The 21,667-nt window shown below is 44.5% G+C and overlaps 1 protein-coding gene across 5 annotated transcripts in view; it reads left to right on the top strand.

The window, feature by feature from the left end:
* The window catches only part of LOC135505953 (kinesin-like protein KIFC3), a 71,619-nt gene that overhangs the window by 36,195 nt on the left and 13,757 nt on the right, over window positions 1–21,667 (top strand). For 4 of the 5 annotated variants that reach the window (XM_064925268.1, XM_064925247.1, XM_064925238.1 and 1 more), the window contains exons 2-11: window positions 3,215–3,335; window positions 4,771–4,922; window positions 16,387–16,552; window positions 16,852–17,024; window positions 17,672–17,815; window positions 18,005–18,286; window positions 18,560–18,733; window positions 20,260–20,407; window positions 20,655–20,897; window positions 21,088–21,263. In XM_064925268.1, the coding sequence (XP_064781340.1) occupies window positions 3,254–3,335; window positions 4,771–4,922; window positions 16,387–16,552; window positions 16,852–17,024; window positions 17,672–17,815; window positions 18,005–18,286; window positions 18,560–18,733; window positions 20,260–20,407; window positions 20,655–20,897; window positions 21,088–21,263 (1,740 nt within the window). In that variant the 5' untranslated portion in view covers window positions 3,215–3,253. Of the gene's footprint in view, window positions 1–3,214; window positions 3,336–3,574; window positions 3,672–4,770; window positions 4,923–16,386; window positions 16,553–16,851; window positions 17,025–17,671; window positions 17,816–18,004; window positions 18,287–18,559; window positions 18,734–20,259; window positions 20,408–20,654; window positions 20,898–21,087; window positions 21,264–21,667 lie in introns of those variants that run through there. The other variant, XM_064925276.1, reaches the window with a different exon arrangement.

Here is a 21,667-nt window from a genome sequence, read left to right as displayed (position 1 = left end):
TAGATTACGAGCAGCCTCAAGTGCAACATTAATAATGATGGTTTTGGGAAGGTTCTAACAATGAACTTAGCCAACCAGGGCCCAGTTTCCCAAAAGCGTCTTAAGGCTAAGTTCGTTACAACCTTCAAAGGAGAATCGTTAAATCTCCAAGCTATTTCCCAAAAGCATTGTTTTTAAAGTTGATTTACCGACTGCCTCAGAAAAGCTAAGCACGTTATTGGATGCATTTTTGCCCTTCCGTGTCACTTTGGGATGCTGGCCCATGTGATGCCAATGCTTCCCACAGTTGTGTCAAGTTGGCTGGATGTCCTTTGGATGGTGGATCATTCTTGATGCACATCGGAAACTGTTGAGCGTGAAATACTTAGCAGCGTTAGCAGTTCTTGACACACTCAAACTGGTGTTCCTTGCACCTACTACCATACTCCATTTAAATCCATCTACAACTTTTTGTCTTGCCCGTTTACCCTCTATATGGCACACATACATAATCCATGTCCAAAAATTCTAATAATCCAAAATTCTTCTTTAACCCGTATCCTCCCTTCATCTACACTGATTTTGAAGTGGATTTAACAAGTGGCATAAGGAATCATAGCTTTCACCTCGATTTCACCTGGTCAGTCGATGTCATTGAAGGAGCACACCTGCTCCTAATGTTTTGTACACTCAGTGTATTTCATGATATGTAACGTGTGCTCAATGATGTGCAAAATCTGGGATTTGGTGCATTAGGCTAGAATAAGTCCCCTCAGTATTTGCAGTCAAATACAATGCCTTCAGAAAGTATTCATACCTCTTGACCTATTCCACATTTTGTGTTTTCACCCGTCATCCACACACAGTACCCCATAATGACAAAATTAAAACGTGTTTTTAGACATTTTTGCTGATTTATTGAAAATGAAATGCAAAAACCTAATTTACATACAGTACCAGTCAAAAGTTTGGACACCTACTCATTCAAGGGTTTTTCTTTATTTTTACTGTTTTCTACATTGTAGAATAATAGTGAAGATGTTAAAAGTATGAAATAACACATGGAATCATGTAGTAACCAAAAAACTGTTAAACAAATCAAAATATATTTTAGATTATTGAAAGTAGCCACCCATTGCCTTTGACAGCTTTGCACACTCTTGGCATTCTCTCAACCAGCTTCATGAGGTATTCAACTGGAATGCATTTCAATTAACAGGTGTGCCTTGTTAAAAGTTAATTTGTGTAATTTCTTTCCTTCATAATGCATTTGAGCCAATCTGTTGTGGTCATCCCTACTGCCTCTGATCTGGTGGACTCACTAAACACAAATGCTTTATAAATTAGGTCTGAGTGTTGTGTGTCCCTTGGTTTAGTGTCCTTTAGTTTATTAATTTGACCATTTAAAAAACAAACAAGCACCTTAACTTAAAAGCCATACATGCACATGAATAAAATCATCGAGCCACTGTCCCTGGCTATCTGTAAATAAATACAAATATTAAAAAAATTGGTGCGGCCTGGTTTGCTTAATATAAGGAGTTTGAAATGACTCATACTTTTGATACTTAAGTGTATTTAAAACCGAATACTTTTACTCAAGTTAGTATTTTACTGGGTGACTTTTACTTTTTTACTAGTCATTTTCTACTAATGGATCTTTACTTTTACTCAAGTATGACAATTTGGGTACTTTTTCCACCTCTGAATGTTGTTTACCCATCCTTAGTTTTCTCCAATCACAGCCATTAAACACTGTAACTGTTGTAAAGTCACTATTGGCCTCATGGTGAAATCCCTGAGTGGTTTCCTTCCTCTCTGGCAACAGAATTGGGAAGGACGCCTGTATCTTTGTAGTGACTGGGTGAATTGATACACCATCGAAAGTGTAATCAATAACTTTACCATGCTCAAAGAGATTCAATGAGTGTGGCTACATGCACACAATAACTTGATTATTGTGAATAGTCCGATTTTATGTAATAGTTAGATTAAAACGTTTACATGGTTTCCAAGAAGAACGATTTCCCTAATAATCCTTTTTACACATTGTATGTGTGGGGTACAGAGATTAGGTAGTTATTAAAAATGATTGTACACACTAAAATTTCTACACACTAAAATTCCTAAAAACATTATTCCCATTAGACATTATGAGGTATTGTGTCTAGGCCAGTGTCAAAACAATCTCAATTGAATCGATTTCCACGAAATGTTGAAAAAGTCCAGGGGTGTGAATACTTTCTGAAGGGCACTGTAGGTGATCATATCTCTCTAGGAGCTGATCTGTTGTCAGTATTGTGGAATAATTCCCAATGTTAAGGTAACATTGGAATGGAGAAAGCTCATCCTAGAGCAGTGCTGCATTTGTTTTTTGACACACTTTGAAAGTTCTCCCTTCTCCTCCTGTTTTGGGAAATGGATACGAGTTATTTGGCCATTATAGGAACGATGCATCGTTATAACACTCGTAAGCTTACGTTCCGTCACTATCGGGAAACCGGGCCCAGATCAGTATTTGTGTATCCAGTGTGGCTGTCATAAACAGGGAACTGGTTACCACTAGGAACCAAGCTGAACCTATCGGAAGCAATCCGAATGAAAACAGGGCGGGCCCTACCTAAAATTGGCCAATAGTTGCAAAACGTTTTCCGTTTGTAGTAAATGGTGTCCGAAAAATGAATTACAACCCAGTATCGGCTGTGAATGTGATGGTCAGTCATGCAGGAATGTTGTCCATCTCTTTCTAATTTCTCCTGTGTTTCATCATGAACTCTGAAAGGCTGTTCCCACCACCCACTGTGTAAACAGATTCATGCTCACACACACGCGCTTTCTCCTCTCCCTCTCATACCGTGCTGTCAGACTTTTTCTCTCTTTCGGTGACATTTCTCTCTTTCAGTTACTTTCAATGAGCTTTATTGGCATGACAAGTCGTTACCTTTATATTGCCAAAGCAAGAACCTTTTTAAATCAATAATAGCAATGAAATTTGAACACAGGGAATGTTAACAGTAAGCCATAGCTCATGTCTTTACTCTCTCTCTGTGTATATAATATGATGTAGCTCAGTTGATAGAGCATGGCGCTTGCAACTCCAGGGTTGTGGGTTCGATTCCCACGGTGGCTCAGTATGTAAGTCGCTCTGTATAAGAGTGTCTGCTAAATTACAAAACATTTAAATGTACAGTAGGTCTTTCTCTCTTTGTTTCTCTCTATCTTGCTGTCTCTCTAGCCGGTCCAGAGACCCAGTGCTTTGCTCAGCCCTGTGGTCATGTTCGGAACAAGAAAGACCTGGGACCTTGGCCACGCCCCCTGTCTGCAGGAGCTCTGGAAGAAAGACGTCTCATTGGATGGTGAGTGGATTCTGTAGGCCCACCCCATTGGGCAGCAAGGGAGTCCCTCTGTGACAGGGGTGGGACTAAACCATTGTGACCACATTTTTGGGATGACAGGGAGGGTGGGAGGGAATGGGAGAGGTGTGTGTGTGTGTGTGTGTGTGTGCTGCCTGTCTGACAGGACTCTTACTAAGAGTAGAGGAGTGTGACACATTCCCATGAGCTGTGCCTCTCAGTGAAACTGGGAGAGACGGGAAATACTGGAAAAGAGGAGCGGAAGGGAAGGCATTCCTATATCTGACTGGAGAGTGGAAAGGAAGAGTGTATGCCAGCTGTCTGAGAAAGCGGCGAGGAGTGAGTGTGTGCCAGGCTTCTCTCTTTCTCTACCTCTCTCAGCTGAAGGAGTGCGTCTCTATTGGGTACAGAGCTTAAAGCTGATTCCCCCAGCCACAGTCCAGGGGCCAGGAGTGCAAACACTGGACCTATTGTGTGTGTACGGTGTGTGTGTGTGTGTGTGTCCATCTGTCTGTGGGTGTGCACTTCTCTGTGCCAGTGCTCTTGCAGGACTGCTCAAGGTGACGACGGAGCAGCCCAACTGTGATTTGTGCTTAGCGCAGAAAAGCGAGGCGAGGTGACTGTCTGAGAAAGAAAGGGACAGTGTAATGCTATCGGAGAGCGGAAGGTAGAGGAGGAGAGGATGGTTGTGTTTACGCGTCGGTCGTATAGTACTTCACAGTGTGTGTCCTAATGGTGTGTGAGTTTGTGTATGTATAGTACATTTGTCTGTACGTGTGGGACTTCATCTGCCGGGTCATCAGTTACCGAAGGCTTGCTGTTTTGTTTTTTTTGTTCTCCCAGCCTTACAGAGCTGCGAGTCGACCCGTGTGTCTCTGTATTAAACTGATTTGAGCAGTGTGTGTACACATACAGTCTGTACACATAATGTATTTGTAGACTGTGTGGGGGATACTTTAAGCACTACTTCCCTGAATAAGTGTGTTTGTCTTGGTGCGTGTTTTCCTTAGTCCATTGTATGCATAGGTGGTGCTTCATTCAGTTAAATTGCTCTTACGTGTGTATTAGAAAATACATGTTTGTTTGAGCATGTGTGTTAATACAGGTTAATATTGTAGGGTTGATTGTGTAGAATGGACCTAGTGCAGGAGCACAGTGTACTGATTGTCCTCAGGTTGATAAGACCCTGGGTCCCCAAACAAATACACGAAGACACGCGCACACACAGGTAAACAGGCCTGTATGAAGTTGTGTGTGTATATATCACCTACTTAGGCCTGGGTTATCACACTGCTTATCTAGCTGTGCTCGTTTCTATGGTACTGTCTGTGCGAACCTTGGAAGGTTGGGGAGTGAAAATAGGGGAGAGAGGTGTGTGTAACTGTGAGTGTATGTTTGTGTTTCCCTAACTTTGTTTGTCCCTCCCGTGTGTCCGTAGCGAGCTCAGTGGACTTCTTGATGAGTGATGGTGAGGAGGACTGCTCCTTCCTGTCTCTACCCACAGCCGCTTTCCCACAACGTACCGCTCTGACCACTACTGACCAATTAGAAACCAGCCAGCACAATCACAACCAACAGCTACTCATACAGGTGAGATGACCGTGCACACACACACACACACACACACACACACACACACACACACACACACACAATTAACTAGGTCAATGTGGCTAGCGTATCGTTCATATTGGTGGGTGTTTTCCCAACATGGCACTTGTTTGTCCTGGTTTCACTGGCTAAACTGGTGGGGGGGGTTTCAGGTCAGTAAGAGCCTTGGGGAGTGGATTTATCGATCCGGTTTTAATGAGCTTCTAACACACACGCACACCAATACATACATACAGTCGAAGTCAGACGTTTACATCTTAGGTTGGAGTCATTAAAACTTGTTTTTCAACCACTCCACAAATTTCTTGTTAACAAACTATAGTTTTGACAAATTGGTTAGGACATCTACGTTGTGCATGACAATTGTTTACAGACAGATTATTTCACTTATAATTCACTTTATCACAATTCCAGTGGGTCAGAAGTTTACATACACTAAGTTGACTGTGCCTTTAAACAGCTTGGAAAATTCCTGAAAATTATATCATGGCTTTAGAAGCTTCTGATAGGCTAATTGACATCATTTGAGTCAATTGGAGGAGCACCAGTCCCTCCTGCAGCAAAGCACCCCCACAACATGATGCTGCCACCCCCGTGCTTCACGGTGGGGATGGTGTTCTTTTGCTTGCAAGCCTCCCCCTTTTTCCTCCAAACATAACAATGGTCATTATGGCAAAACAGTTCTATTTTTGTTTCATCAGACCAGAGGACATATCTCCAAAACTATGATTTTTGTCCCCATGTGCAGTTGAAAACCGTAGTCTTGACTTTTTTTATGGCAGTTTTGGAGCAGTGGCTTCTTCCTTGCTGAGAGGCCTTTCAGGTTATGTCGATATAGGACTCGTTTTACTGTGGATATAGATACTTTTGTACCTGTTTCCTCCATCTTCACAAGGGCCTTTGCTGTTGGTCTAGGATTGATTTGCACTTTTCGCACCAAAGTACGTTCATCTCTAGGAGACAGAACGCGTCTCCTTCCTGAGCGGTATGACGGCTCCGTGGTCCCATGGTGTTTATACTAGCGTACTATTGTTTGTACAGATGAACATGGTACCTTCAGCCATTTGGAAATTGCACCCAAGGATGAACCAGACTTGTGGAGGTCTACAATGTTGTGGAGGTCTTGGCTTATTTCTTTTGATTTTCCCATGATGTAAAGCAAAGAGGCACTGAGTTTGAAGGTAGGCATTGAAAAACATCCAAGGGTACACCTCCAATTGATTCAAAGGATGTCAATTAGCCTATCAGAATCTTCTAAAGCCATGAAATAATTTTCTGGAATTTTCCAAGCTGTTTAAAAGGCACAGTCAACTCAGTGTATGTAAACTTCTGACCCAAAGGAATTGTGATATTATAAGTGAAATCATCTGTCTGTAAACAATTGCTGGAAAATGTACTTGTCATGGACAAAGTAGATGTGCTAACCGACTTGCCAAAACTAGTTGGTTAACGAGACATTTGTGGAGTGGTTGAAAAACGTGTTTTAACGACTCCAACCTAAGTGTATGTAAACTTCCGACTTCAATTGTACATACACACACACACACACACACACACACAGCATAGCTGTCATTATCCTGTACACTCTGTGCACTCTGCAGAACAGAAAATCCTGTGTGTCTGCATAGTATCCCTCCTGTGGTTTTATTTCATGTGTTCAGGATTGTGTTGCTTTGTCAGCATTTGGAATAACACAGGGTAGAGCACACACTGTTACAACAACACAGATCTTCATTCAGGAGGGTGTAACGGACTGAGCGTTGTATGTAGAAATGTCACAAATATAGCAGACCTAATTTTATCACATGACTAAGAGGCATGTCGTTCGTACATTTCCATCGGAACGTTCCACATTGTTGTGACCCACTGAGCACAGCACAGAGGGTTATACTACAAAAGCAGGGTCGATGAGTTCGCCAGCTATCTTGGATAAACATAAATAAGTACTGATTTTCTGGTTCATTAGGAAAGATAAACAAAGATGTGTTTTTGGTTGTTGGGTCAATCAGACATGCCTATCTTTGTACAAAATAAAAAGTTATTTCAGAATGTTTAGGCAAGTTAGCTGGCTAAGTCATTGATCTGCGTTGTAGTATACCCCTAAAGTGTGGGTATTCTACACTGTAAGGGATTTCACCCCGTAGTGGACAAAAATGAATGGCAAGTTATTGGCATTGGCCAAACCATGCACACATTGGCCAATACCACCCAAAGCGGCGTTGATTCATGCAAAGTTTACTGCTATTGCCATATGGGTATTGCCAGTTGTAACACTTCAAAAATCCAACAGGTGGCGATTGCACTCCACCATGGTTTTTCATATTGGTATTGGACTCCAAGTCAACATCCAAAAGCCAAATTTTGAAAAAACAAATTTTTTGAAAAAAACGTATCACCCCTTAAAAAAGTGCTTTCTGGACCGTTTTTCGAAATTCTTTCGCTTTTTTTGACAATTACACATGTATAAGAACTGTATGAAAATACTTTTGTCCAATTTTATTAACATAATTTTTTTTAATTTTTTTACTTGCGCATATTGCATATGTTTTGTCCATTTGCAATATGATTTCATAGGAAGTCAGAAGTCAAAAGTCAAAAATTCTTAAATTTCATAAAAAACTTCACACACCCCTAAAAAAGTGCTTTCTGGACCGTTTTTCGAAATTTTTTCGCATTTTGTGTCAGTTACACACGTATAAGAACTGTATCAACATACTTTAGTCATATTTTATTATCATAATTTTTTTTTTTTTTTTACTTGCGCATATTGCATGTGTTTTGTGGGGGCCAAATGTCATAAGAAATTTGACATGCTCAAAAATCCTTCAGAAATGCAAAATTGACTGGCCTGATGAACTCGGGATGGCCGGGCAGTGATTGTTGTTCCTTTCAATCACTCGTGGTGTTGATTTCATCATGTCCATTTGTTTATGTTTTCTCACTTTTGCAAAGTCACTGTGCATTTGCCATATGGTTAACTGGGCAGTCACCATCACCAATTTGTCATGCCATAAAAATCATGTAGGAATGCCAAATTGACTGGCCCGATGACATAGGGATGGCTGGGCAGTTATTCTGGTACCTCTCCATGGCTCGTTTGGGTTGATTTCAGAATGTCGCTTTTGGTGATGGTACCTCACTGTTAAAACATATTGCAAATGTTCCTTACTTTTGCAAAGTCACTGAAAATTTTTGCAGGAATGCCAAATTGACTGGCCCGATGACCTCGGGATGGCTGGGCAGTGATACTGGTACCTCTCCATGGCTCGTTTGGGTTGATTTCAGAATGTCGCTTTTGGTGATGGTACCTCACTGTTAAAACATATTGCAAATGTTCCTTACTTTTGCAAAGTCACTGAAAATTTTGCAGGAATGCCAAATTGACTGGCCCGATGAAGTCGGGATGGCTTGGCAGTGATTCTGGTACCTCTCCATCGCTCGTTTGGGCTGATTTCAGAATGTCCATTTGGTGATTTTTCTCACTCTTTCAAAGTCACTGTGCAGTTGCCATATGGTTAACTGGGCAGTCACCATCACCAATTTGTCATGCTATAAAAATCATGCAGGAATGCCAAATTGACTGGCCCGATGACCTCGGGATGGCTGGGCAGTGATACTGGTACCTCTCCATGGCTCGTTTGGGTTGATTTCAGAATGTCGCTTTTGGTGATGGTACCTCACTGTTAAAACATATTGCAAATGTTCCTTACTTTTGCAAAGTCACTGAAAATTTTTGCAGGAATGCCAAATTGACTGGCCCGATGAAGTCGGGATGGCTTGGCAGTGATTCTGGTACCTCTCCATCGCTCGTTTGGGCTGATTTCAGAATGTCCATTTGGTGATTTTTCTCACTCTTTCAAAGTCACTGTGCAGTTGCCATATGGTTAACTGGGCAGTCACCATCACCAATTTGTCATGCTATAAAAATCATGCAGGAATGCCAAATTGACTGGCCCGATGACCTCGGGATGGCTGGGCAGTGATACTGGTACCTCTCCATGGCTCGTTTGGGTTGATTTCAGAATGTCGCTTTTGGTGATGGTACCTCACTGTTAAAACATATTGCAAATGTTCCTTACTTTTGCAAAGTCACTGAAAATTTTTGCAGGAATGCCAAATTGACTGGCCCGATGACCTCGGGATGTCTGGGCAGTGATACTGGTACCTCTCCATCGCTCGTTTGGGTTGATTTCAGAATGTCGCTTTTGGTGATGGTACCTCACTGTTAAAACATATTGCAAATGTTCCTTACTTTTGCAAAGTCACTGAAAATTTTTGCAGGAATGCCAAATTGACTGGCCCGATGACCTCGGGATGTCTGGGCAGTGATACTGGTACCTCTCCATGGCTCTTTTGGGTTGATTTCAGAATGTCGCTTTTGGTGATGGTACCTCACCGCTTAAACATATTGCTAATGGACAAGAGTCACCTGCAAGTCACTGTCCATCAGTCAATTTGATATCATTCAAAGCTAACTATTGGAGGCACTGTCAGTCTCTACGCACCCCAATGATACGTCCCTCCATCCATGTTGTGTATCTGTGTGATTTAGTTTTCCTTTGAATTTTGTTGGGAAAAATGACTGATTTACAGTTCATGGGGGTTGCCTAATCATATATATGAAGTTTTGGAAAGATCTGATATTTTTAACCCCTCCAAACAGCCCATGAGACACCAATTATGGCACTTCCGGTTGGCACAGGAAGCTGTAACTCAACATACATCCTCATTGGGCTATTCCATTAGAGAATCCTGAGTTTTAAGTCTTTACCATTAAAACTGACTGATTTACACAGGGTTCAATGCACTATGTCCATCAAATTGCAGGCAGTGTATGGGTATACACTTTTAGGGCGATTTGAACCACTTCCGGTTGGTCCAGGAAGCTTAGAATCGACACAGGTAGACCTTATAGTGGTCTGATGGACTGGTACCAAAGACAGGTTCATACAACATTCATAACCCATATAGACTCCAGGTTGTATTTAGTGGAGCAGCCAATATATTCCTATGGGGAGAGAAGTCAATGAACACTGTTTTTATGTAAACACCTTCTTTTGACTGTGAAGGGTTAATGTCACACGGTCAAGGATAGGCTTGGACAGATCAGGAGGACCTTAGGAACAGTCCTGTGGTTGAATTGTCTTTCTAAACCTAACGGTTCCGCCGCTGTCACCCAAAATCAAATGACGTACTGGTGAAGGCTTAATATTGGGCCTATTTTTCTCATGGTCGCCGCGCTCAGACCGAGCGAGCTACGGTCAAGCGGGGCGCCTCGTTGGACTCGGCACAGTCTGGACTCTATGGTCATGCCATTGTTTGTGTTGATTTCAGAATGTCCATTTGGTCATGTTTTCTCACTTTTGCAAAGTCACTGTGCATTTGCCATATGGTTAACTGGGCAGTCACCATCACCAATTTGTCATGCCATAAAAATCATGTAGGAATGCCAAATTGACTGGCCCGATGACATAGGGATGGCTGGACAGTTATTCTGGTACCTCTCCATCGCTTGTTTGGGTTGATTTCAGAATGTCGCTTTTGGTGATGGTACCTCACCGCTTAAACATATTGCAAATGTTCCTTACTTTTGCAAAGTCACTAAAAATTCTTGCAGGAATGCCAAATTGACTGGCCCGATGACCTCGGGATGGCTGGGCAGTGATACTGGTACCTCTCCATGGCTCGTTTGGGTTGATTTCAGAATGTCCATTTGGTGATTTTTCTCACTCTTTCAAAGTCACTGTGCATTTGCCATATGGTTAACTGGGCAGTCACCATCACCAATTTGTCATGCCATTAAAATCATGCAGGAATGCCAAATTGACTGGCCCGATGACCTCAGGATGGCTGGGCAGTGATACTGGTACCTCTCCATCGCTCGTTTGGGTTGATTTCAGAATGTCGCTTTTGGTGATGGTACCTCACTGTTAAAACATATTGCAAATGTTCCTTACTTTTGCAAAGTCACTGAAAATTTTTGCAGGAATGCCAAATTGACTGGCCCGATGACCTCGGGATGGCTGGGCAGTGATACTGGTACCTCTCCATCGCTCGTTTGGGCTGATTTCAGAATGTCCATTTGGTGATTTTTCTCACTCTTTCAAAGTCACTGTGCATTTGCCATATGGTTAACTGGGCAGTCACCATCACCAATTTGTCATGCCATAAAAATCATGCAGGAATGCCAAATTGACTGGCCCGATGACATAGGGATGTCTGGGCAGTGATACTGGTACCTCTCCATCGCTCATTTGGGTTGATTTCAGAATGTCGCTTTTGGTGATGGTACCTCACCGCTTAAACATATTGCAAATGTTCCTTACTTTTGCAAAGTCACTGAAAATTTGTGCAGGAATGCCAAATTGACTGGCCCGATGAAGTCGGGATGGCTTGGCAGTGATTCTGGTACCTCTCCATCACTCGTTAGGGTTGATTCCAGAATGTCCATTTGGTGATTTTTCTCACTCTTTCAAAGTCACTGTGCATTTGCCATATGGTTAACTGGGCAGTCACCATTACCAATTTGTCATGCCATAAAAATCATGCAGGAATGCCAAATTGACTGGCCCGATGACATAGGGATGTCTGGGCAGTGATACTGGTACCTCTCCATCGCTCGTTTGGGTTGATTTCAGAATGTCGCTTTTGGTGATGGTACCTCACCGCTTAAACATATTGCTAATGGACAAGAGTCACCTGCAAGTCACCGTCCATCAGTCAATTTGATATCATTCTGACACCAAACTGATACAAACTGACACCAAACCCACTTTTCCCAACTCATTTAGGAGCCAAGTATAACATACTTCAGAGCTGGCCCAAAATTCACAAGGCCTTCGGTACAAAACATTAAAAAACCATAAAACACATAGTTACTTTCTAGCTGCGGGGCCAGTTCGGACATTATGTGTAGTCCTATGTGAGGCGACCCGAATCCCGAGTTTCGGCCCGATAGGTCATTTGGTGTCCGAGTAAAAGCCTAATTGGTGCTGAAAATCCACTTTTTTCAATGCCTTGCTACGGGGTCCTTGAATGAGCTATCGGACCGAGATGTTGGGTTCTGTCTCTATGGGCCGAGACGGTCACAATGCACCTAGTCTTGTGTCTCTGGGACATTTCTAAATGTCGCCATTTTCGTAATGGTCAAAATGAATTGAAGTCATTGCAAATGTTCGAAGCTGTTTCTCGGTCCGAGAACCTCCTAGAGCGCCGTAACTCACCACGCACTATCTACCTGAGGTCTAGAACAGGATTCTAAAGTTTCGGAACTCTAGGTCTGACGGTTCTTTTTTAGCTCGAACAAAGCTAACTATTGGAGGCACTGTCAGTCTCTACACACCCCAATACGTCCCTCCATCCAAGTTGTGTATCTGTGTGATTTATTTTTCCTTTGAATTTTTATGGGAAAAATGACTGATTTACAGTTCATGGGTGTTGTCTAATCACACATATGAAGTTTTGGACAGATCTGATTTTTTTAACCCTTCCAAACAGCCCCTGAGACACCAATTATGGCACTTCCGGTTGGCACAGGAAGCTATAAATACACACATGTCTTGACTGACATAGAAACCTAGGGAATCCTGAGTTTTAAGTCTTTAAGTTGAGAATTGACTGATCTACACAGGGTTGAATAATGCAGAGGCCTCGGCACCTTTCGAGGTGATGTACATCCAAATACCTTTTGGGTCAATTTAACCACTTCCGGTTGCTCCAGGAAGCTTAGAATCGACACAGGTAGACCTCATAGTGGTCTGATGGAATGTCATAGAAGACAGGTTCATACAGCATTCATAACCCATAAAGACCCCAGGTTGTATTTAGGGGAGCAGGCAATGTATTCCTATGGGGAGAGAAGTCAATGCACACTGTTTTTTTGTAAACACCTTCTTTTAACTGTGAAAGGTTAATGCCACACAGTCAAGGTTAGGCTTGCACAGATCGGGAGGACCTTAGGAACAGTCCTGTGTTTGAATTGTCCTTCTAAACCTGTCGCTGTCACCCAAAATCAAATGACATTGTGGTGCAGGCTTCATTGTGGGCCTATTTTTCTCATGGTCGCTGCGCTCAGACCGAGTGAGCTACGGTCAAGGGGGCACCTCGTTGGACTCGGCACGGCCTTGGGATTATGTTTATGCCATTGCCTGCTCTCTGTGTCTTTAAACACCACGCTTTGTCACTCCATCCTTGCTGTGTGTGTGTGTGTGAGAGCTTTTCTTTGACATCTGTTGGGAAAAATGACTGATTTACAGTTCATGGGGGTTGTCTAATCACACATATGAAGTTTTGGACAGATCTGATTTTTTTAACCCTTCCAAACAGCCCCTGAGACACCAATTATGGCACTTCCGGTTGGCACAGGAAGCTATAAATAAACTCATATCCTCATTGGGGTATGCCTTTACAGAATCCTGAGTTTTAAGTCTTTACGTTAAGAACTGAGTTATTTACGGAGGGTTTAGTGAGTGTGTGTTATTTCAGAAAATCATAGAAAATCACAGAAATGTCGCAGAGCTCCGCAGCACATTTTAAAAATACTCGTATGAACACCCTGCAACTGGATCTGTAACCGTTGAAAAAAAAAACACCTATATCTGAACATCACGATCTGGTCAACGTACGATTTTCGTAAATGACGATAGATAAATGGCCGATTTTTTTTATTGACACCGGAGGCTCCTTGACTTTGACGTGAAGTGAAAAAATCTTTTCTCTATTTTCATTTTGGACCTTTAATCCCAGAAATATGGCCATAACTCAAAAACCGTTGAGGCCTAGACGCCATCTTGTTGGGCCATCTTCCCATAATGCCAAACCTACGCTCACAAGTTTCGGCTTCGAAATATTTTCGGTTTCCGAGATATGGCACGTCGTGATTCGTGATGTTTTGTCCAATAGCAATATGATTGCTTATGCCCTCTTGTGGGATATTTCGGCATTGCGCAAAAATGGGCTAAAATTTGTTTATTTTATTAAACGAAAACCGAATGTCCGACAAAGTTCATTTGATGACTTCCCGGTAGGTCTGGCCCTAACGCCGTCCCGAATTTCTAAAATGTTTTCGGACGTCTAGTAAGGGACCGTACAGTTCCAATAGGGACTTTCTCACTAACTATACGGTGATTGTCGAAATGTTCCCTTAAGGTATGTTCTGCCCAGTGCCTGGTGACAAGCATCCTAATCTGCCCCTGTGACTTGGATTTAGACTTGCGTTGACAGCACCCAGTGCTTTCATAAAGCTCACATCAGCACTTCATAAGATGACATTGGCACCTCATAGCGACAGGTCTAATAGATTAAAGATGACAGTGCGGTCCGTGCCTTTTTGACGCGTGGCTTTTTAGGTAGACACGTGAGAACTTACACGCGTACACAAAAAGCAGTCTCTCTTCAACAAATCGTTGCATTTCCTCCATATTCCTCTTTCATTCATTGTTGTGCCGTTTCTCCGTTATCTCAACCGGCCATTTCTCTTTGTCTTCCTCCAGCCCACTACACCTTTCATTGCTGTACATTCTCTCATTCCTCTCTCCTCCCCACATCCCGCTTTCCTTCACAGAAGGTGACCTGGTCCTGTTCCTGGACATCTGCCTATGTAATGTTCTCATTCGGTCTCTCTGCAGTCTCCAGCTGTATCTGTCTCATCTCTTTCTCTATCTCTCTCTCTATCTTTCTCTCTGTAATTAGTATTTTAGTTTCTTTCGTCTGATTTGTCTGGCTGTAGGTGGTTTCAGTTGGTAGAGTAAGCAGTTTCATCTCTGCAGTCTAGTTGTGGAGACCAGTGGTTTTCAAACCTTTTCTCAGGGACCACATGCAGTTCAATGTATTTGATCCATTCCAGAACTAGTACACAACTAATCATCAAACCCTTATTTAGATGATTTTCACTCGCCGGCCAGTTTATTAGGTACACCCATCTCGTAAGGGGTCGGACCCACCTTTGATTCCAGAACAGCCTGAATTCTTTAAGGGCATTGATTCTACAAGGTGTCAGAAATGTTCCACATGGATTGCATCACACAGCTCCTGCAGATTGGACAGCGGTACCGCCCATTCCATCTCATCCCGAAGATGCTCTAATGGGTTTGGTCAGCAACAATGTTCAGATGCGCTGTGTGGTTCAATCGTTGCACAATTGGTATCAAGGGACCTAACGTGTGCCAGGAAAGCATTCCCCACACCAGTCCACCACCGACACCAGGCAGGGTGGGGCCAATGGACTCATGCTGCTTACGCCATATCCTGACTCTGCCATCAGCAGGACACAACAGGAACTGGGATCCTTGGACAAAGAGCTGTTTTTCCTGGAGCCATTTCTTGTTTTTAGCTGATAGTAGTGGAACCTGGTGTGGTCATCTGCTGCAATAGCCCATCTGTGACAAGTTGTGTGTTTCCCGAGATGCCTGTTCTGCACACCACTGTTGTACTGCACAGTTATTTGTCTGTTTGAGGCCCGCCTGTTAGCTTGCCCGATTATTGCCTTTCTCCTCTGACCCATAAAATCAACGAGCTGTTTTCGCCCCACAGAACTGCCGCTGACTGGATGTTTTTCGGCGTGCGGTTTCTGAGATACTGGATCCGGCGTGCCTGGGACCGACGATCATACCACGCTCAAGTCGCTTCGGTCACTCGTTTTGCCCATTCTAACGGTCAATCGAACAGTAACTGAATGCCTCGATGCCTGTCTCCCTGCTTTATATAGCAAGTCACATCCGCCTGACTCACTGTCTGTAGGAGCGATCCGTTTTCGTAAACTGGGTGGTGTACTTTAATAAACTGTCAGGTGAGTGCAGATGAGCTAGTTCGGGCTATAACAAAATTGTGAAATGTCTGGGGGTCCCAGAGGAGATGTTTGAAAACCACCATATAGGGGTATATCCATATGAATTCAATTACTTTTTGACAGCACCCCTTTTGACTTGAATGAAACCTTCCACACATATTTGGCCATTGTAGAAGTGCTCAAAATGACTTTTTGGACCTGAGTGCAAAAACATTCAAGAGATAAAGGTGCTCAAAGTTGACCCATTTTGCATACCCCAGCATACCATGAGACATCCATGTCTTCATCACTGGAAAAGATAATCGGTTGAGGTTTAAAAATCTTAAAATCTTGCAAACGGGGTTGTCAAACTTTCATAATTTCTGGAAGAGTTTAAAAAAAAAAATGTTTATACAAATTTTAATTTCATTTCCTTTCCAGTCAATTATCTAAAAACGTGTAAATCAAAGTGGATGCTGTCAAAAAGTGCTTGCTTTCAAATCAATTTACCTATAGACTGACTGCATAGGTCGGTTTTGATCAAACCTGTGAACATGGATGTTGTTATAAATTGACCAATCCACCTTTACGCCTCCTCGTTCCCTTGGAATTGTCCCGTTATAACGACCTGTCTGGCTTCTAATCTGTGACCTTTGCCGCATGCGTGCGTGTGTCTAGACACTGCAGGAGAAAGTCTGCGAGTTCCAGGCGCGTCTGCGACGCCAGGAAGCTTCCCAGGGTCTGCAGCTGCATAGGCCGCAGCAGAGTCACCAACAGAGTCTTCAGGAGAAGACGAGCCTCATACACACGCTACAGGAGGAGCTGCACACAGCACTGCCCAGCGGTGAGAGAGGAACGGGTAGCTGGTGGGGGGGGACTGACTGACTGACTGATACATCAATAATTACTGTGAAATGAATGACCCCGAATGCTCTCTTTGTGGTGTCTGTCAGGACGGTGTTCCCAGTACTGACACAAACCAGCCTGTCAGCAAGAAGAGGGCTGTGTGTCACGGCTGTGACCGACTGTCAACGCGCATTATCCACTGCTGTGGGGCTGGATGGCGTGTGTGTGTGTCTTGTTTTTAAATTCTGTGGGTGGCGTGTATGTAATGTGTAATCACTGTGTGTGTGTGTGTTGCAGGTGTTCGGGCAGTGCAGAGGCTGGCTGAAACACAGGAGCAGCAGCAGCAGCACAGCAACTGTCTCATTCAGGAAGGAGAGCAGCTCATCGCAGCGCTGCGCACACAGGTGGGGGAGCTGGAGGAGAAGCTGCCAGACCAGACCCAGGAGGTGGAGAGACTGCGCTCGGGGGTGGTGAGTAGAAGAGAGAGAGAGAGAGAGGGGAATGGAGAATGGTGAGGGAGGAGGGATGGAAAAAGATAATGAGGGCAGAGCCCAGCTGGCCTACATTCTTGGGAAAGCCTGGGAAAGACGAGCTCAAAGACATATATTTTTCTTCCAGGTGTAAGATTGCACCGTGACACACTTCTGCTTCACAGGCATTCTAAGGTGCTGCATGTGAGTGTGTGTGTCAGAGGGTGAGAGGGGGAGGTCAGGGCGAGGGAGCAGGTACAATGGTATGTAGATGTGTATGTGTTCTTTTGTTTCACTGTCTCCTGATGTTTGTCCGGGGGCAGATATTGAACAATGGTCAGAGAAAAAGTGCTTGTGCATTGCCCTGTGTGTGTGAATGAGCGTTAATTCCTTCCTGTGTATATTGATATCCCTCCGTGTGGTGCCTTTGTGAGTGTGATACTGACATGTGGAGCGGCAGGGTAGCCTAATTGTTAGAGCGGTGGACTTGTAACCGGAAGGTTGCAAGTTCAAATCCCTGAGCTAGAAATCTGTCCTTCTGCCCTTAACCCCACTGTTCCTAGGCCGTCATTGAAAATAAGAATTTGTTCATAACTGACTTGCCTAGTTAAATAAAAAAAAATGTGCTTGTTCCTCCTGTCCTGTAGGGGGCGACCGACCTGGAGAAGCACCTGGAGCTGCTGGTGGTCGAGAACGAGCGGCTGAAGCAGGAGCTGAAGGCATGCAAGACCTCACTGCTCCAGGAGGCTCCTCCACCGGCCTGCACAGCCACTGACTGCCCCCACAGCCAGGTACGGATGGGCAAAATCAAGTGAGGGCAGAGGTTGTGAAAACCATTATAGCTCTGTCTATAGCACTGTTTGTGTGTAGGGTACTGACGCCCTGTGTGGCAAGGTATCTCGTTGGAAGTACCAGGCCAGAGAGCGAGTAGAGGCGGTGTTATAAGTGTGTGTGGTGTATTATAACTGCATGTTATATAGGATGTGGAGGCCCTGCGTGAGGAGGTGTCTCTCTGGGAGAGCCAGACCAGACCGAGGCAGAGGAGGCTGGCTGAGTTGGAGCAGCAGGTTCTGGAGAAGGCCAGCCGGGTGGAGACGCTCAGCCGACAGCTGGAGGAGTCCAAGTTCCACGCGGGGGAGATGCAGAGGCAACTGGAAGAGTCCAAGTGTCAGCAGGGGGAGGTGGAGCAGCAGCTGAGCGTCCGGCTCAGAGACTGTGAGGAGGAGCTGGCCAGACAGGCTGCCCGGACCCATCAGGTCAAGGTGAGGAATCGCCAAAAACGGTCCCATTTCAAACACAACCCCTCGCTAGCTCCTATGTTACTTAATAGTCCCTCACAGATCTGAAATGATAGGATGGGTAAGCTTATATGTTGGTAGCTTACCACCTATCCAATGATTTTGAGTTATATGAGAGCATTTGCTGCTGAATTGTGTTCCCTGGTGATCTTACAATATCAATCTCTCTCTTTTGCTCCCCACCTTTCTCTCCTCCTACCTCATCTATCTCGCTCTCTCTATTCTCTCTCCGTCCAGTATGTGACTGAGATAGTGGAGGTGGAGTCGTCAGAGTCTCGGCAGGCGGTAACCGAGGCCCAGGCCAAGAGCGCCGCCCTGCAGGAGCAGCTATCACTGCAGAGACAGCTGCTCCGAGAGCTGGAGACACAGCTGCATGAGTCCCAGAGGACCAGCACCCAGCTCCGAGCTCAGGTACACACATAAGGAGATGCACATGTACACAGATGCACACACACAACCATCTAACAACACGCACATACTACTCTCACACACGCATACCCCTCTGTGCCCCTTCCTAATCCCATTAGCTCTTTCACCAGTTGGTCTTTGATATTTCTCAAGTTCTCCTCATTCCTCCCCTGGTACAAGCATTGATACAATCCAACTCACCCCCTTGTAGTAGATTGTGACGGTACGGTCCTTCCTAAAAACGCCCTTCCCTCCCAGTAGAGGTGACTGGTTCGACCCTTGTCCCATCCCCTCCCCTGTAGTGGCATGGGCCGTGTTAACCCCTCTTTCTTCGCTTACGTTTGGTTTCAGCTGCGTGCGGACCGCAGCCGTATCTGCGGCCTGCTCTCCAAGGCCGTCGGAAGGGGCAATGGCGAGATCATTTGCAGGTTGTCTAAGGTTGGCCCCCCTTGATAGGCCCCTCATAGTGCTTCCTGTTTTGTCACTACATCACTTCCTGTGTCTCAGGCACCCTGCTCCCCAAACTCTGCCCATCTGTGTGGTTTCAACCCCCACCAAAAACCTGTGCTGGAGTGACACACACAAACTTTACCCTAAATCTGTCCGAGGGTCCTCCACTCCTGTATTGGGGCGCAGTGTATGGTTGTTTTGGATTAGCTTTTAGCTGTAATGATAGTTGCATCACTGCCTGGTATGGCAACTGCTCGGCCTCCGACCGCAAGGCACTGCAGAGGGTAGTGCGTACGGCCCAGTACATCACTGGGGCCAAGCTTCCCGCCATCCAGGACCTCTATACCTGGCGGTGTCAGAGGAAGGCCCTAAAAATTGTCAGACTGTTTCCTCTGTTACTGCACATCAAGCGGTACCAGAGATCCAAGTCTAGGTTCAAAAGGCTTCTTAACAGCTTCTACCCCCAAGCCATAAGACTCCTGAACAAAGGTCTATCCAGACCCCTCTTTTACGCTGCTGTTACTCTCTGTTTATTATCTATGCATAGCCACTTTAACTCTACCTACATGTACATATTACCTCAATTATCCCGACTAACCGGTGCCTCTGCACATTGACTCTGTACCGGTCGGTACCCCTTGCTATTGTTATTTTGCTGCTGCTGTTTAATTATTTGTTACTATTATTTATTTTTTTTCTTCTTAAAGCATTGTTGGTTAAGGGCTTGTAAGCATTTCCCTGAAAGGTCTACACCTGTTGTATTCGGCGCATGTGACAAATACAATTTGATTTGATTGTGTCCTGTAGCTGAGAAGAAGCAAACCCATGGTTTTGCTGGGAGCTAACTTTTAATTTTATTAGTTATAGGCTTCAGATTTTAGCAAAGATGGTAAGGGGCATTTGAAGCCCTTAGTTCAAATGCCCTGGTAGCTATTAGATCTGAGTTCCCGTGCTGTTAGCTTTTATGCTAGCTTTTAGCTACAGGTAGACCACCAAACACGCTCCAGTCCCCACCCAGACCAGTGTGGTGTGTTGGTACTGTCCCAAGATCTACTGTAACCTCTCTCTGTCACCTGTAGATCCTGGTGTACGAGGGGGAGATGGAGCGGGCCCAGGGCCAGTTGGAGGCTGAAATGCAGAACCTGGAGGAAGAGAAGAACAGGGTGATCGAAGAGGCCTTCATCAGGGCTGAAAGTGAGATGAAGGCTGTGCATGAGAACCTGGCAGGTAAGCCGTACATTTAGGACTGCATTTTTGTTGTATTTGTGAGTATGCACATTGCAGTTCCGGATGGTATTCATTAGGGTACACCGTAGCGAAACATTCTCCATCAAAAAAAGTACGTGTTCCTTAATGGACAACTTCAGGTTTTATTTGATTTTGTTGTCCTTCCTAATGAATATGACCCAGGAATGTTTGTGTGCTCTGTTTTATTCACTGTTGTAACAAAATGTGTGTCCCTCCCTGTCCCCAGGTGTGCGTATGAACCTTTTGACGCTTCAGCCAGCCCTGCGTACTCTCACCTGTGACTACAACTGTCTGAAGAGGCAGGTTCAGGACTTCCCCTTCATGCTGGAGAAGGCCATGACCGAGGCCAAGCAAGAGATCTGCCAGGTGATAGGTGAGGTGAGCAGTGCCAACCAAGAGCTGTTGAGGAAGTACAAGAGAGAGATGAACCTGAGGAAGAAATGCCACAACGAGCTGGTGCGCCTCAAAGGTACGACCCCTTGACCGTGCATTCTGATGTGTGTGTGATATCAGTCGTTCATACGAGCTAGTGTATAGGGTGTACATTCCACAGGTGCATCTGTGTACATAACAGATCCAATTCTGTTCAAAAGCAGTGGATCTTTGCATTTGTTCCAAAACAGTATTGTAATTTGTCTCCTCTTGCCTTCACCTCCCAGGTAACATCAGGGTGTTCTGTCGGGTGCGGCCGGTGTGCCGGGGGGAGCATGATTCTGCCGAAAACATGGTCAGCTTTGACCCAGATGACGATGCCCTTCTCTACCTCTCCAACAAGGGCAAACTGATGACCTTTGAACTGGACAAGGTGTTCCACCCTCAGGCCACGCAGGAAGGGGTCAGTAGAACGTCACGACTTGGAGTACATCTCAATAGTCTCAAAATGTCTTCCTTGCCTTCATCTTTGCCGATCAGAAAATGCACAACAGGTAATAGCAACATATGATATTTCAACTCGAACTATAACCGTCACATGCGCCGAATACAAGTGTAGACCTTACCGTGAAGAAGCGTAAGAAAATATTGACCAAATAAACTGAAGTAAAAAAGAATAAAAAGTAACACAATAAAATAACAATAACGAGGCTATATACAGGGGGTACCGAGTCAGTGGGGGTGCAGGTTAGTTGGTATGGCAAGTAGAGGCAGTTTACAAAACAAATGGAGCGGGGGGGAGGAGGCCTCAATGTAAATAGTCCGGTGTCCATTTGATTAATTGTTCAGCAGTCAACGGGCTTTGGG

The sequence above is a fragment of the Oncorhynchus masou genome, chromosome 2, assembly GCF_036934945.1.
Source record: "Oncorhynchus masou masou isolate Uvic2021 chromosome 2, UVic_Omas_1.1, whole genome shotgun sequence".
Taxonomy (NCBI): domain Eukaryota; kingdom Metazoa; phylum Chordata; class Actinopteri; order Salmoniformes; family Salmonidae; genus Oncorhynchus; species Oncorhynchus masou.
The sequence above is the reverse complement of the archived record's forward strand: the minus strand, read 5'-3'. Positions and strand labels throughout refer to the sequence as shown.